This window comes from Gambusia affinis, linkage group LG10, assembly GCF_019740435.1.
Source record: "Gambusia affinis linkage group LG10, SWU_Gaff_1.0, whole genome shotgun sequence".
NCBI lineage: Eukaryota > Metazoa > Chordata > Actinopteri > Cyprinodontiformes > Poeciliidae > Gambusia > Gambusia affinis.
Genome location: NC_057877.1, coordinates 26,156,638 through 26,173,861, shown reverse-complemented (window position 1 = coordinate 26,173,861; position 17,224 = coordinate 26,156,638). Strand labels below are relative to the sequence as shown.

Here is a 17,224-nt window from a genome sequence, read left to right as displayed (position 1 = left end):
TTGCTGGACTTGTCTGGTGTGTCTTTGCGTGTCAACAAAAAGACTAACAAAAGCTTGGATGATGGTGTCCACCTCTTAAGACGCCCAATAAGTGAGTCTGAGCTAATAATTTCTGCAGTAATAAGTAGTCATTGAGTTATAGTCACAAACCGGCCAAAGCCTGGGAGGAGCGGACAGATTTGCCCTTTCCAGGCTGCTTATCAGTTATATTTTTTTATGGAATTACAGCTGTAGATCCTTTGGGTGTGACAGAAGACTTGCATCTTCTGTCACATGTCTCCGTGTGTCTTTGCTCATTGCAACAACTTTCCCACATATCCTGTGAAAACTTTACTCCATTTATTTCTTTAGTTTGAAAAAGTGAAAGTTAAAAGACACAGAAGCCGATTACTTGATGCAAGATGTTTTACTATGCACAGTTTATAAACAGAATTAAAAACAAAATGCTGTTTCAACTTTTGACCAGCAGATGGTACTTTATGAAACAAGAAGCCGCCTCTGTGTTTTGTGACTACCTTCCAACCCTCGTTCCCTCCTGCCTGTATAACAGTAAATATTAACTGAAGGTTATAGTCGAGGGGACTGTAAAATTGTTGACATCAGCCTTTAGCAGTATCCAGCATGTTGTAATGGTCTCTTTCGGTTCTCTTAGCTGCTGGTTGCACACAAGATTACGTAGCTCTCGATGAAACTTGAGCGCAAATGTCTTTGTCATATAAACACATATTGGGTTTAAGGAATGAGGTAGTTGGGCAATTATTTAATTGTAGGAGCACCTATGTGTTTCCAGGACTGTTAGTTTTTACATTTGCTCTGTGTTTAAAGTTTTGTCCTTGCAATAAACCAAGTTGTTTGGTTCCCTGAACATGCAGATGGAAGGCCTGCCAGAAAGGAATGCTACAGTTGATAGACAGCATCACTCACATAACCTATAGATCCCATTACATAACTGAGTGCTCAGCAGTCCATTATCAGAATTGCTGATAACCAGATAGAACGACAGTCTCTCATACAAGACGGAAAGTTTCTCCTGCAGGAAACGACAGAGCAAAAACAGGGCACCCTGAAAGTGTTTTGACTGTAAACCCTGGCTGCGAGGGGGGCAGCCACACATCTTTGTGATTAGGTAAACCTCAGAAGCCTTTCATGTAAGCAATCTGTAAAACCTCAGCTGGTACATCCTGTGAGGCATTCAGCTCAATCAAAGGCTATGCCCTGCTCAGCCTCTTATTAAACACACTTGATCAAGATTTACTGCCAGCAGCCTTGCAGGAAAGATAACAAAGATGCCATACAGTGTCAGCTAGACAAGTTCTTAACTGTCGCAGAGCGATAAATTGCTTTTGGTTTACACAAGAGAGTTCTTGGGAGTGTTTGGCGAATTTGGAAAATTTTCCCAGCTAAAGTGAACATGTTGCTCTGAAATATTTTCCAACATCTGCCGCCCATCAGGATGTCTGCTTTCTGAGCCACTGCTGCATTCCTGAGCCGCTCCCTCTACCTGGGTCTGAAAAGAAACCCTTTACTGTCGTTGCCCCTGAGCTGTACTTTGTATGCGCCAGTTCAAACCCCACTGGTGGAACAAACATCAAACCTGGGGAGAAATAAAAACACCTCTGTGCAATTTGTTGTTGTATTCTTTAATCATTAAGTTTATATTATCCAGTTTTTATGGATATTCGAGGCCATAAAATGATAAAGAACACAGCTCCAGTGTGAGGTTATGTCTAGTGCTGTGGTAGTATATAAGCACATAGCAATACCATTTTCTCCCTATTTTTAGTTTTCTCCTTGTTTTACCCCATGATAGTATTTGAAAATGCCTGCTGATCTGAAACGTGAAAGCAATGGGTGACATTACCTGCCAGCTTTGACAAACAGTAATATAAAGACTGTAACTGTAACTCCAGTTTGATCAAGGGGCAACAAACCCAAATGAGAAAAGCTAAACCAAAATATACTTAAGATTTTTCTACATCTCTCATGAAAATACTTTACAACAGGAGAAAGTAAACTGCTATGCAATGGTCAAATGGATGGGTATAGACTAGCAGCACGTGGGTACAAAATCGGGGTACCAATAGACGAATGAGTGAATTGACCCAAAGCCAAAAGGGAGACTTAAGCCTTGTCTGCTCCTGAGGGCTGTTTACAACTGTTTAGCAGACCCCTGCAGTTTAAGAGCTTCTATAGACCAGTGAAGCTAACTCATGTTTAAAGGCAGCTGCTAATGAATTGGGTCAATTTGGAAGCACTACGCTGTTATGTGTGAGAAGAAAAAAAACATGGAATGCATTCATTAGATGCTGGCTATTGTACACAATTATAGTCTTTGTCCATGTTGCATGGTGTCTAATCCCAGCACATTGAGAGCAGCACTTAAGATTCTTGGCATACTACTGCACTCATTGCTACCCATGGACTTAATCTCCCTCTGAAACCTTCTCAGAATCAGTCAAGTGAATGGCTAGGGCAGATCAAGTGAAAGCAAGCTAGCTCTCTGCAGAATGGCATTCCAAAGCACAGAAAGTCAGTGGAGGGAGACTCCAAGGTTGGGTTATATAAAAACACAGTGACCCTGCTCTTTGTCTGCCTGAGAATCTTTACAGAATGACATAACTTTAGGGGTTCCTCTTTGGATATCCTCCCCCACTTCTGCACATGCGAGCATTGTGTTTTTGTTTTTTTGAAGGGGTGGCATTGAATGTTTGTACCATCCTACAGCAAACTTTCAATAAACCAAAGGAGGCAAGTGTAATATTTCATAAATAAATCAGTTTTATTGTGGCTTATAAAATTAAATCATTTTACAATTTATTCCAGTATTACACCTAATATCCAAATAAAGTAGCTACATTTATTAGATAAATAATATTAATAACAATAATAAAAACATTCATCCTTTGACATGTTTCGCTTTGTCTTTTTTTCATGAAGGGACATCAATAGCTGCCACAAAACATGAACAATAATGCCCACGTCTGGAAGGAATGAAACTACGCGCCTGTTAGACAAGTCGCCGAGTTACATTTCGTTGTCTTGTTCTTTAAGATATACCATGGTATGCTAATTGAAATTGCGCGTGTGCATATCAACATATACACACACAAGTCTACAGTCTGGGTCATGTTGGAGAAAGGATCAAAATATACACAGTGAATTGATATCAGCATCTAGCATAAATGTACATTTAGTAATTACAACCTGCTCCATGACGAAGCTACTTTCAAAGCTCCAATAATATGAAGCAATTCATGTTAAGATTGCTGATGTAGTCACAGCAAACAGTGCACTTCATTAAGTCCTCATGGTGTAAGTCCACAATTCCTTGGGAATCTAGTTACAACAAGAAGATGGCAGTTGGCTGATGGTCTGCCTTCACCCCTGCAGTCATCTAGACTGCCATTGGCTGCCAATGATGCAGCTGATCTATTTCTCACTGAGGGGTTTGGATCCTCTTCACCAATCAGTCTCTGAATTTGTGGATGTCATTGGAGAGGCGGTAGAAAGGGTAGGAGGCTTCATTGGCATGTGGACAGTTGTAAGTGCACTTGCAAGACTCAATTATCATGACGTTCTTGTGGAAGGTCTCGCCGTCCTCACAGCGGAACTTGACACGGATGGTTCTGGTGTCGTGGGGACTGCAGCAGCGACCATCCACGCAGGCCCCGCAGTATCTGGGCCGGTACTTCTTCATGCTGGAGCAACCAGCATAGTTGAACTTCACTGGCTGACTGGACTTCTTGGTTCTGCTGCACTTCTTTCCTTTCTGCAGAGGGATGAGAACAAAAAAGAAGGCAATCAGTTGTGTGCGCAGAACCAGCAGTAAGATCTTTTTCTGTTTCATGCATATTTCTATATCATTCAGTTGTGGTTGGCTCAAGCTTACCTTCAGACTGGAGTAAGGTGACTGGGTGCATGGGCGCACTTCACAGATTCGTGTCTCTTTGACCAGCTTGCACTCGCTGTTGTTGTTGGTGACTCTGGTGGAGATACCGGTTCCACAGCTCTTGGAGCAATGGGACCAAGGTGTGGTTTGGACGATGCACTTTTGACTGTCAAACCTGTGGACTTCAGGTTCTGCTCTGAATGCTGAGAACAAAAGAAATAAACCAAATTAGCAAATCATTATATGCTTCAAATGTCATGATAGAACCTACAACTATTCAGAAAAGATTGACTGAAATCTGAAATATTTCTTACCAGGTAGGGACTTGAGTCCTCCTTTGAAAATTGCAATGAGCTCATTCTTCTTGGTGAGGTCTTTCTCTAGCTCTTCACTTAGCATGTCTTTGCCAAAAATCTTTTCTAAGATGTCTGTCTCCTTGCCATCATCGCACACCCACTCTTCACAGCACTGGCCAGCAACTTTCACCAGCCTGGGATTGGCACAGCCCAGGTTGGGCAGGGAGAGCTCTTGTGGACAAAGCGGGACACATCCCACTGCTCCATCAATGCATGTGCATTGGTGTTTACAGTTGGGCTGGAAGCTCTCTCCATTCTGGTAGATCCTGCTGTTGTACTCACAGGGTCTGCCCTCTGATTTGGCTGTAAGAGGGGAAAAAACAGAAAGAAAGGAATGTTATTCTTTCCTGCTCTTCTCAAAGATGTCTGCTAAACACATCACATGGATGCCAGATAAGGATCAGTTCAACTGAGAAATTATTCAGGCTGCCTGAGGAGTCTCCCTCCACAGTGGGCTTTGAGGTTTGGACTACTTGCATTCCATAGTGTTGAAATCACCTAGCTCCTACTCCTCTCATTTACAGAGAGGGGAAAACAGACTGCAGGCTAATTCAAAGAGCAAGTGTAGTCTGAATACATACCACGACAGATGCCTCGAGTTGTAGCAGCAGCAAAACTGGCCCCAAAGTTACACTCCAGCCCTTTGGTGTGATCACAGGGCTCGGTCAGACTGCAGTCCTCATTCAGCTGCCTGGCGCAGACCTTGCAACACCCGCAGCCGTCCAGGACCACACTCACGCCGGGCGAGCACTTGGGCATCTCCGACGGACAGTCACACATGGAGGGGCAAGAGGAGGATGAGGAGAGAACCTGCGCGGTTGACAAAAAAAAAATATCTTGATTTAGACTTTAAATCTTGACCTTAAGTTGCTCTTTTCTCAAACATAATAACTGAATAGTACCTGTTAAAATGAAAATAACGAATAAAAACTCACCACGTGATGGCTTACGAGGAAGAAAAAAGTAGAGATGGTAGACATCAACATCTTGGACAAATTTTCTTTGCGCGTAAAGAGGAATCCTTGTGAAAAGTCTGCACCCGGTAGTATTCCCTGTCTTGGTCGTTTGTCTCTCTTGTTTTCTGGTAGTCTTTGTAGCGTTAGAGGCTCGTTTAGAGCAGATGAGGCTCTCAGTAAAGCAGTTGCTGTCTGCTGCAGTCTGGCCACCTCCGCGCTTATATTGGTTCATGGGAAGCTGACGTCGTCCCTGCTGAAAGTCGGCCAAACTATGCCAGGAATGTTTCTCGGCGCATTTTCCATCCAAGACCTAAGCTCCACCCTGTCTATACCTTTCTCTTTTTTCTCTTGTTCAGATAGATTCCCCTTCCTCTTGGATCCCAACTGAATACTCTTTTCCATATTTTCTCAACTTGTTTATCCTCTCTTTCATTTTCTTCCACTTCTTGCTTTTCACGTCTCAAACAGATTACCTACAATAGTTTCGAGCATTTTTATTTAGTTCTCTAAATTAAGACAAAACTCGACGCTATAAAATAATATACACAAGTGCCACTCAAATCTAAACAAATCTGCAGCTGGGTGAAAAAAGTGTTGGTTTCACCTTAATTTGGCTACTATTGGTGATTAATCCCGTGGTATGGCTTATGCACATCGAATCCGTTCATCTTTATCAAATGTTGCAAACCACGTCTAAAGTAAAAAAAAAAAAAGGTGTTTTTCTCTCTGTTAGTGTTAAAGGTGTGGGCAGAAATACGTTTAACAGGGTCTATTTCTGGCTCTCCGTTGCCTTTATTCAGAGAGGTCTAAGCGTTTCCAGATGCTCACCAAGAGCTCAGACGTAACAATATTGCCATATTTGGTATGGCAGTAGCCTACATTATTAACATATTTCTCCCTCTTTGGCCGGCATTCCTGACAGCTTAAATGCTGGTAAAATATGTTCCCCACGCAGGAAGATTTTTTTTTATTTTATTTTTTTTGCACTCATTCCTCGGGTTCTCCTGACTTTTCACACAAACTGTCCACTTTTTGCTGGGTGGGGAAGAAATCTGCTCCTTTTGTGTGTCCATCTTTCCACATGATGTTGCTGGTGGGGAGTACAGAAAAATACTCGCCTAACTTTTACCTCGCGGGTTTCAGTAAGACCCTGCTACATGAATCGATTCCGATAGTTTTCTACCAGATGGGAAAGCTGTGCGTAAAGACGCAACACCATGATGCTTTAAACAGCTGGTAGGCTCCCAAAACGTTTATAAGAATATGAACTTTTACCATTTCTATCTTGATATAGTCTTTTATATTTGTTTTAGATTACTTCAGATGCAGCGCCGACCAGGACGGCTGATGAGCCTCACTGGTGAGTTTGGATCTGGTTTTTTTTGTTTGTTCGTTTTTTATTTCTGTTCTTTTTTGCTCTGTTCAGTATTATGTATATGTTAGTAGTTTTTCCTTTACATGTATCTAATCTCTTTTTCAAAAAGAATTTATCAAAAGGAAATATTATTCAATATTATTTTGACTTGTTAAAATAAAGTATTGAAACCTTTCCCCCTCTGCGCAAAATGTCTTAGGCTGGATTTTCTTTTCCTTTCATAGTTTTCATACTTCCAGTTGAGGACACTAGATGGTGATGTGACGGGATGAGTTTGGAGGATGATGTGTTTTTTTTATTTTGGGACTTGCAGGGCATATCTTCGTGGTTGCATTGTAAACCCTCTGCTGTCTGTTTGCACTCAATGAATAGCCTTATGAGTGAGGGCGTGTGCGTGAGAGTGCGTATATGCGTGAGTGCACGCCGTCCGTTAGGGTAGGGGGTGTGTCTTTTGAGCACATGTGTGCTGTGCTGTCCTGGAATGCAACGAACGTGTTATGCAAAGTATTTCACAGGACTTTGCAAAAGTATATACTCCTGATATTTTTTTTTTAATTGTGAGTTTGTGTAATGGGCCAGCAAAGTATTTTATGATTGTGAAGTGAGAGGCAAATCTCAAACAGGTTGTCTTTGTGAATCAACTTATGTTGAGATTGTTTGATCTTTCCAACAACTATGACCTGTTTCTTTGCAGAGGAAGGGCATCCCCCACAACATGATGCTGCCAACACCATGTTTCATATGTTGTCTTGTTACCTTTCCGACACTGGATTATGAAGGTTATTTAATTTACCACATTTTACTTAGGACAGTCAGATTAAATGAGACTGACAACAATTTCATGCCAAATCTTTTTAATGGTGAGAAAGTTTGACAACTGTATATTATTTTCCCTTGCCTTCAGAATTATGCACAACCTTGTGTTGGTTTATCTCAAAGCATCACAATAGCACATACCTCATACCTCAGTGTTTTTTCACTGTAATGTGACAAAATAGGAAAACATTTTAAGAGGTATAAATGAGTTACGTGTTGTGCTTCTGGCCCTTTGTTAATGTGACAGGAAACAGTGTTTTCATTGTATGTCAAAGGAAAAATAACATTCAGGAAACATCCCAGAAGGCCAATGTGGGTTTCTTTGTCCCAGTTGCAAAACAGTTTCCATTCAGGCTTTTTGAGAACCTTCAAAACTTAGACATCACACCATAGAGACCATCTTTAAATATTTCTAAATGTTCTTCAATGTGCCTGTCCCTGCAGTTTATCTGTCTCCAAAGGAAACGTTTAAGAAAATTCACTGTTCATCCCAATCCAAGACATTGCGTGACTCCTTATATCTCAGTGTAATGGAAACCTGTTGTCACAGCCCATAGTTCAGAAGACAGCAGCTCTCATAATCAATGCTGAGGAAGTCTGTGGCCAGCAGCCTGCCGTCCTCTGCATTCAGAGAAACAGAACAGGATGGTGTCACATGTTTGGACAATAGATTCCACTGTGGCGTTTTCAGGATTAAATATCATAAGCAGAATACTTTGTGCATGAGCAACACATCCTTTCAGTGTCAGGACATGGAACAGCCGGAAGTCCAAAAAATTATGGTTGGCTCTCTTAAGAAAGGCTGCCAGAGTGAATCCAACAATCAAAGCAAAGTCAAGCGCTGAAGAAACGCAGATCTTTAAACACTGACAGAAGGCAGAAGTTAATGTGTACAGACCATTTTTACTGAATCTGTTTATGAAACAGTTTCGCTGCAAAGGATTAAGATGCAATCCAAGACAATCCCTGTTGGTATCTTGTTTTTACAGGGGCCATAAAAACTGATTATTTCATCAATAAATACCAGTAACAAATGAAAGACTATTTACAAAAGCATATTACACAATACATGTGTTACCTTGTCATATGACTGTCTGGCACTGAGATGACAGAGAGAGCAGATAATGAGTTTTATTCCAAAAGTCTTACATACCCTGACTGTCAAAACAATCAAAGTGAAAAATATGCATAAAGATCTCTGAGAAGTGATGACTAAGTTGAAAAGAATGGGTATTTCCCCAGAAAGTGGGGTAAAGAGCTTGATGTTTGCAGCTCTTTACCCCACAGATCAGACAGATCAGATCCTGTCAGAGCAATCTGGGTTTCTTTTTTTTTTATCATTTTACAGCTGATTGTACAGGCAGTAATCAAATATAAACTCCCAGAGATAGCTGCTCATGCACAGCTTGGAAATGATCCTACCTGCGGGTCAGGTCAATTTTCACTGCTTATCAATTAGGACAACATTTTTGTCACATAGCAACAATATCAGTCACATGATTGGAAAACCAGGAATCAGGAAGGCTTCCTGCCTACCTCAGAAACACTCTTTGTGGGATAACTAAAAATGCCTGGTCCCTAAGGCAGGTGTGGGAATAAGTGAAGTAGAAAGTGTTGTGCTTCTCAAAGAAATAGAATTAAATTTTTAAAAAAGCTGACAGAAAATATAAATTACAGGAGCAAATAACACTAAAACAGCTTAATAAAACATTGAATCATAACATCATCTAGCGCATATTATTTATGTTTTCTTCTTGTATCATGTTGGTAGAGTTTAAGGCAGCAAAAATGCACTTTTCCCAGCTTTTCTTACTGTATACTTAGCCAAATTGTTGACATTTTTAAAATGAATTCTTATGCATTCCTAATGTGACAAATCCAAATTTTCTGCTTAAATGTTGAAAAGAAAATGTAATTATGTTTGGGTGTGTTTAAGTTACTGTCCCCTCCTGACACATGGTACAGCTAAAATGTTCCCTGTCACAAAATAAGCGAATTTAAAATGTTGCTTCACCCAAACCATCATCACTATTGTAATTCTTTTTTTTTTTTAAATGTGCCAGATGAGGTTTGCAGCATTGAAAATGGAAAAAAAATCCTGTTCAGTCTTTGGTGACAGACAGGTTTACTTCAGTGTGGAAAGCACATATTGCCCCACTGTGAGGAATGTGCGCTGTCAGCTATGATGCTAAATACCAAAATTCAGCATCATGATGCTGCTTTCCATTTGTCAAGAACTTGAGCTGATCGGCCCCTAACATTAACAAATCCACACCTTATAAGTAAGCCATCACCTTGCAAAAGAATTCATATCCCTTCAGCATTTTTGCGTTTTCTCAGCTGAACAAAAAAAAAAAACGAACAAAAAAGAAAACATTTACAATTGTGGTGTCAATCAAAAAGGAAAACTCAGATTTTTGTTCTTTACATTTTATGTTAAGGCACTGATAAATCAGAACCTCTAATTCACCTGACCATATTTTTGACAATTTCTGGTGGCAGAACAACTTCATATCTTTTTTTGTAAAATAGTAACGAGACTTTAAATGTGTCTTCATAAAGTAGGACGGATGTTAATTGAATATTGATTTATTTTCCAGTTGCTCTGGCACAATCATTGAAAATAATTGATTTGTGTTGTGTTACTTGTGTGTCAAAACTGGACTGCAGTTTGATGAAAATTTAGACAGAATAATGTTTTTCAGACAATAAGATCTTAAAGCTAGTCTATATCTGGAAAGTAATAAACGATGCAAAGGAAGGAATTTAAAATGAACATACCCTCCATCAGTTATTCCTCCATTATAGAGGAATAAAACTAAGAAAACTCACTTCTGTTCACAGAGGGAAAAAAAACTTAAGCATTATCCATTCAGAACCAAGAATGATGGAAAAGAAGGGGGGCTGAGGAGGGGCAGGTGCTGGTATTGGGAAGAGGGTGGGCAGTGTTTGGTGATCTTGGCTGGAGTGGAAAATGGAATGTGGGGCTCCTCAGAATGTGCTGGAATGTTTAGCGCAGTTGAGGATAATTGAGTGAATCTGGAACAAGAAAAGACAAACCGAGATCTTGCGGTGGAAAAAAAGTGCTTCTGGGACGTCTGAACAAAACATTCCATCCATTCAGACGGCTTCGCCAGGCTCAGAACCTTCCTTAGATGGCACTGTAGGGAATAGAAGCCCCCACCCGCCCGCCATTCCTCCCATACTTGCCCTACACTTCACACAAGCAGAAAGCTCCTTTTGATATTCTTTGCCCTTGAAGTGTGTGTGTGTCTTTTGCTTGAAGTCTGCCAAGAGCAAAGCTTTTAAACATTGGGTTAAAGAATGGCGCTGTGCTCTTATCTTCTTGCTTTTCAAAAGCCTTTTATTGAACATGGCTGGAATAATGAAAATCAGTGCTGCAGAAATCAAGTAAGGATACATTTGTTTTTCTAGCATTTGAACTTCTTGTTTTATGTTGGGATGCATGTGGTTGTTGTCATTCTTTTTTTTCTCGCTTAAAGATAAATGTAACTTTTATATTAACACCTTCATTAAGGTGGACCTCTGCTTGAAGCTCAAGGTTATTGCAGCTGTTATACCTTATGTAGGTATTTTTCAAGAGTTGAAATAGCTTGATCCATCTTCCCATCAACTCTGACAAAGTTCACCAAAACTACTGAAAAGAAGAATCTCCACAGCATGATGCTGCCACTACCTGATTTCAAACTGAGAATGGTGTCTTAAAGGGTGGTGTCCAGTGTTTCTAGGCCAAAAAGTGTCATTTTGATTCTAGCTGCTGTAGACAAGATCGCTTATTAAAATGGGACTTCTTGTGGCTTGTTTTCAACAATACCTTCGATGCCAAATAGACGTCCTAATAAGAGATTTGACCACCTGAGCGGAGCATTTTAGCAGCTCCTGCAGTTACCATTGGCCTCTAGGTGGCTTCTCTAAATAATGTTCTCCTTGGTAGCCCATTTATCTGGTCGGTTTTCAATTGTCATACTCTTTACATTTTTGTATGATGGATGGACGGACATTGCTCTGTGAGATAATCAAAGCTTGGGAAATTGTTTTATGACTTATTGCTGCTTTAAACTTCTTGACAACTTTATCCCTGACCTGTTTGGGATTTTTCTTGGTCTTGATGTCATTGTTTGTTCTCTGATTTGGCCCAACACCTCTAAGGCCCTCATTGAAAAGCTACTTTTTCCCCCCACATTATTTAGGAGTATCAGAGCAAAGCACATTAGACACACACAAATCCACATTTTTCACATTTTTATTGATTTTTTTTCATTGATTGCTTCTACTTTACAAATATGTGCAACATTGCACAGTAATTTACACTGAAGTGATAGTAAGATCCATCCATCCATTTTCTTCTGCTTTATCCGGGGTCGGGTCAAGGGGGTAGCAGCTTCAGAAGATGACAAAATAAAACAAAATCAAGAGTCATGAATACTACAAGTATCCTCCAGAATCAGTTTTACTGCTACCGAGTAATACTGATTCTCGGTAGCAGAATCTTTTTGGTAATTGTTTTTTTGTTTTTCTGATTTGTGATGAAGAAGTTGACAACAACATCTACAGGTAAGCCCAAAAATATTATTTCCCCTGGGAGATTTTACTTAAAATGAGTTTTATTCAACCAAAAAGATGGTTTCTGATAAGAAACAAACCTCTTGGCTGATAAGTTTGTTTCTTGCCAAAAACAAACTTCAGGTGTCTCTCAGAAGATAAACAATGTAAAAAGACTTTAAGGATTTTAAAAAATATAAAAACTATAACTAAAAACAAGGGACAGGTTTGATTTTTTTAGGGATCTTTTCTAATGCTTCTGGATAATCAACAGAAACATTCTTAATTGTGTTGCAGCAATTAAAGGATCAGGACCAGGATTTTGTGTGTTTCTTTTTAGTATTTTGACCACAAGTCCAAAAAATCTTTAAGGTTTGAGGCCTCTGTGTCATCACCCTAATCTTTAACTCTTTCCATGGAATCTGAACTGGATTCAAATGAGGACTTTGGTCATGCCAATCTAAATACTCCTTAAATGTCAGTCAGAAGATGCATTTAAAAAATCCTGGTATAAAGATATTTGGGCTAAGTTACAGTTCTGCTTCTTTGTTCATTTCCAAGAGTTACTGTTTGACTAACTGGTAAAGCTTGGTTAACGTTGCATATTTTCTTTTTGCAAATGATTAAAACAAAAATAATTATTCATTTCACAAACTACTTCCTTTCAGTAAATATGTTAACAGTAAGACGCTGGTTGTAGGTAATACCATACACTGACACAGGGACAGTTTGAAAGAAAAAAAGAAAAGGAAAAAAGGCTCTTTATTCCTGCAGTCCTTTGATTTGAAGGCTCTACTGTGCTGAGACAGTGTGAAACTGATTAATCCATCAGCTTTGTGCCTTTCTGTCACTTGTTGGACTGATCGCCTCTGAGGGCTGACAGCCTCGTAGCGCTACACGTGATGATCGGCGCGCGTCACCGAAAGCTGTCGCTCGCCCAGAGACTGGAGCTCGGCTCACTGACACTGTGTATTGCAGGCTGTTGTAAATAAAGAATAAAAACCCAACAAACTGACAGAAAATAAGCAAGACAGGCAGCATTGCGTCAACGGGGTGGCTTTTTTTTTATTCATTCGCTGAATTGTCTCTTACGGTGTTTTTTTTCAATCCCTTTTCCCCAGATTTGTGCGTGCCAAGAAAGAGAGAGAAAAAGAGGAAAGCGAAAACATGGCTGGTTTGATGGCAGGTTTTGGTCACTACACCCATGCGGTTGTCCGGGGAATCCCCGCGTCCCTGGCCAAAGAGGCACTCAGGACCAGCCAGGCGGAGGTGGACCTGACAAGGGCGCGGACGGAACACGAGGCGTACGTCGAGGTGTTGCGGACGAGGCTCGGGCTGGAGGTGGTGGAGCTGCCCGCGGACGAGTCGCTCCCGGACTGCGTGTTCGTGGAGGACGCGGCAGTGGTGTGCGGCGAGACGGCGCTCATCACCAGACCCGGGGCGGAGAGCAGGAGGAGAGAGGTAAGGGATGTGTCAGTATGATTCAACATGCCCAAAATAATACAATTGAAAAAAAAGGAAAAAAGTTTGATGTGGGCTTGTATGGGTTTGCTTAATCCCTCCTCTCCTTGTGGTCAGTTGGGATGCAATTAATAGGTTTCAGGGATGCACAGGAAGCTGACAAAACATCCAGGTGACCAACATTAGAGCAACACACAAAGCGCCCGTGTGTGATGTTGATGACATAGTTAAATATTAATTAAACCCTTTATCTCTCTACAATATGCAAATTGTAATTGTACAACATCCATAGTTATGGATATAAAACAATAATAATAACCAGTCTGTGCAGTCTGTTAACATGTTTTGATAACTTTGCAAGACAACATCCATGTCAAACAGTCATATTAAATTTTGTATCGGGTGTTAATGCATTTTTTTCCTGTATATTTTATTTCAAATTAATTGCAAGTTCACAGTGTTTGCTTTCTTTTACTGTAGATACAGTGGATTTCAGGGCATCCTGTGCGGTGTTGCCTCATAAAAATTTTGCCTAAGTTGGAACACATGGCTTTGAGCGAAACGCAGTGTCTCCATAGATATGTCAAAAAATGAACTGACTGGAAAACAAAGGAAACAAATGAATACATTGTATGACTGTACATGGTGGCCTAGTGAGAGGAAGCTGCAGTGTGGATGTGTTAGTGTTTGGCAATGAGAGGAGTGGTAGGACAGATTCTGTGAAAGCTCCCTGTCATTCCACATCAGAGTCACTTTACTTGGCTCACTGGTGATAATGGTCCTCCAGCTTCACTGACAGCACAGATATTGATCGGAAAGCTCAGTGCAGTCACCCTCAGCCCCGAATGCCCACATATGACGCACATGTTGCCTGTTTGGTTTGTATTGCATATGAATACGCACCATCAGCACTCTCATAATAATATGTGCATGCTTTTTGTGCACTGGTTTGGATACTTAACCTTATTGCAGTAGGCAGGAAACATAGCAACATAGCATTATAGCAATATAATGACAGAATACATACTGGTGTAAATCACAAGTGCAATTTAGCAAAATTAATATTTGACACTTATTTTTGCACACATGGTGTTTTGGTAGCACTGGGAGATAAAACGAAGATAGCTGCTTAATGTGCTGATATGGTTGCACATAAATTTTTGCGTTATAGTGACCATGAAGGTTTTTATTTTGGAAATGAGATTATGTATTTTGGTGGCCAATGATAGATTATGCTTTCATACAAAGTGTTTGGTAACTTTTTAAAACACATGCACTTTTGCTTTACAGCCATGCATCCAAGCGCTGTCAGGATTACACTTAACCATTTGTGATGGGTTTTAACATTTCAGCTGTTCACAACTTTAACTCCAACATATTCCAAGACTTGTCTCCATTTTTTACTGCTGCCAGTTCCCTGTTTAGATAAGTAGTGCAGTGTTCAGGACTGCCTGTTCTTGTTCTTTACATGGAATTAGGACGCAGCTGTGTCTGAACATGTGCAGACATTAATACTCCATTGGTTGTAGTCAGTTCATTACAAGGTTTCATGAAAAACAGACTTTTTTTCTTTTTATAAATCATTGTCAACAGCTTGGCTTTGTGTTCTTCAAGTGAAATTGTGAACTTTGCCCGGATCCTGCAAAGAGATAAGTTATCTCTTTGCTTTGATCTTAGAGAGCAGATACTATTTGTGGAACAATTGACATAGGAACCAATGTGCTTGTCTAAGCTTAAAAGAAAAGAATTGAGTTGTTGGTTTATAATGGACTTTTCAACCCCCAGAATCAGCTTAATGTATTTTCATCTAATTATATCCCAAACTCACTTCAAGGAAACATAATGACTTATTTGATGTACTAACACACTTCCCCCCTCTGTTCTTGGAATTGTGAGACCATCAATTCCTTAATAGAACTGATGAATTATAGATTTTTATGATATGCCATTAAATAAAGGTGTAGACCCACAGCATGTTCTCAGGCATTGGTGCAACGATCATCTTAAATGCATGTTGAAAATAAAATCTGCCATGACTTGCTTTTTCTGTACCTTTTAGGGTAGAGATTATTGTCTTGATTTGAATAATGTTTGGTTATTGTGACAAAAGATATGTCTGGAAAATAATGGAAGATTTTGGGTGCGTATCCAACAAGGCCATATTCACCTTTATAAAACAGATTCAAGCTGAGTTTGACGTGCCTGTGATTTATGCCAGGGTTAAGGCAGGATAAGAGACAGAAGTTAACCTGAGGCTTGTTGCAGCCCTGAGCATATAAAACTGAGCTTCTTTCAAAGCCAACATGTAAACTACTAGAGCAGGCATGTCCAGCAATGATACGTGCTCATATAAACAATGCCTGCATGAGGAAACTCCCAACTGATTATGCAAGAGTGCAAGATCCACTCTGTACTTTCCATCTAGTCTCTTATTCAGGTCTTTAACAGTATTAGGTTATTTTTAATATGCAAGAAGATCTCCTGGTCCTTCCTAAAATGACCTCTAAACAGTGGAACTGTTTACTCATTGGCCAGGTTCATTCATGAATTCCCACATCATTTTGCGGTATACAGTGGTTGATTTGTCAATATTTGAAGGGGTTTGCTTATGTCCCAAGCTGCTTACATTCATAAAATAGGCCTTGTCTCCATAATTAATTTAGCCATGATTACGATAAACGATAATACTTTATTGTTGATTTGACACCATTTTCAAATGATATAATGATAATGGCACTATCATGCAGGAACACATAAACAAAGATCTTTAAACTTTAAATTCTAGTCATTGTCTAACTCTGGAACTGGAAGATTTTTTAAAATGTCCAAAATAAATAAACACAGCAACATAAATCACAAATACAATAAATTCTAAACAAAATTATCTGAAATAAAGAGCTAGTTGAGATCAATGCACTATCCTGAAGAATCAGTCTGTCAGTGGCAGTGGTTTTCACAGAACATTTCTGATACTGATTGATGTTATTTGTTGGTGTTTGGTTACGAGAGTGCTCAATAAAGCAGTCAGTATTTTTGGCACCCTGCCAACCTCGCCTTACGATCATAACCAGAGAATTTATTCATTTCTTTTTAGACGGCTGATAACCACACAATGTGAACCCGACATTAGATGCAAGTATTTCTGACCTTAACACTCAAATATAAATGACTTTTCTATTGACAAAAAAAGCAATACAGCATTCTAAAAATCATAAATGTATTTTTTCCAATTTACATAAAAGAAGGGAATGTGTGCTCTGTAGATATCACATTGGCGGATGACTGCTTTGATAAATTCTCCGTCTCCTCTATTTTCCATTATTCTGAATAAAATCCTATTCAGGTTAAGATGATAAGAAACATTTTTTTCTGTAATGTTTTTTTTTAAATTATTGGTTCATGTCCTCATTTAATGCCATAATGCTATACATGTAAACATTGTCACTGTCCCTGACTACTGATCACACAGTTGCTGCGTAATAAATTAAAGAGAATTGGAAATAATAACTTTGGGGGAAAAAAAATAAAAATCCTCAGTGCTTCATTTTCAGTAGTAGTTCTCACTGCTCTTTGCTCATTAGGTTACTTCTGTTTATGCATTTGCATTTTAACTGTTTTTATCCACAATGACTTTTAAATGAGGAAGAAAATTCGGGCTGCAGGGTTAAAGGACTGCAGGGTTATTGCCCTCAACACAAATCTGTGTTGAGGGCAATAATACAAAAAGAAGATGTAAAATGTAGGGGGAGAATGTAAGAGTGCAAAAGGATTTACAAGTAGAGGTTCCCTTAAATGATACAGTCTGAAG

The 17,224-nt window shown here is 39.6% G+C and overlaps 2 protein-coding genes across 4 annotated transcripts in view; one reads left to right on the top strand and one right to left on the bottom strand.

Moving 5' to 3' along the window:
• Positions 1 to 2,755: 2,755 nt before the first annotated feature.
• On the bottom strand, positions 2,756 to 5,618 carry ccn1 (cellular communication network factor 1). Its single transcript, XM_044129948.1, is given in 5 exon segments — positions 2,756 to 3,769; positions 3,890 to 4,092; positions 4,204 to 4,548; positions 4,827 to 5,055; positions 5,181 to 5,618. Coding segments are annotated over 5 exon segments (1,503 nt in total). The 5' UTR covers positions 5,604 to 5,618; the 3' UTR covers positions 2,756 to 3,466.
• A 709-nt stretch (positions 5,619 to 6,327) lies between these two features.
• ddah1 (dimethylarginine dimethylaminohydrolase 1) overlaps positions 6,328 to 17,224 on the top strand; it is a 71,043-nt gene continuing 60,146 nt past the window's right edge. The window contains exons 1-4 of one of the 3 annotated variants that reach the window (XM_044129947.1): positions 6,328 to 6,437; positions 6,515 to 6,562; positions 11,936 to 11,967; positions 13,077 to 13,416. In XM_044129947.1, coding sequence (XP_043985882.1) covers positions 13,123 to 13,416 — 294 coding nt within the window. In that variant the 5' untranslated portion in view covers positions 6,328 to 6,437; positions 6,515 to 6,562; positions 11,936 to 11,967; positions 13,077 to 13,122. Of the gene's footprint in view, positions 6,438 to 6,514; positions 6,563 to 10,721; positions 10,805 to 11,935; positions 11,968 to 13,076; positions 13,417 to 17,224 lie in introns of those variants that run through there. The other 2 variants (XM_044129946.1, XM_044129944.1) reach the window with 2 other exon arrangements.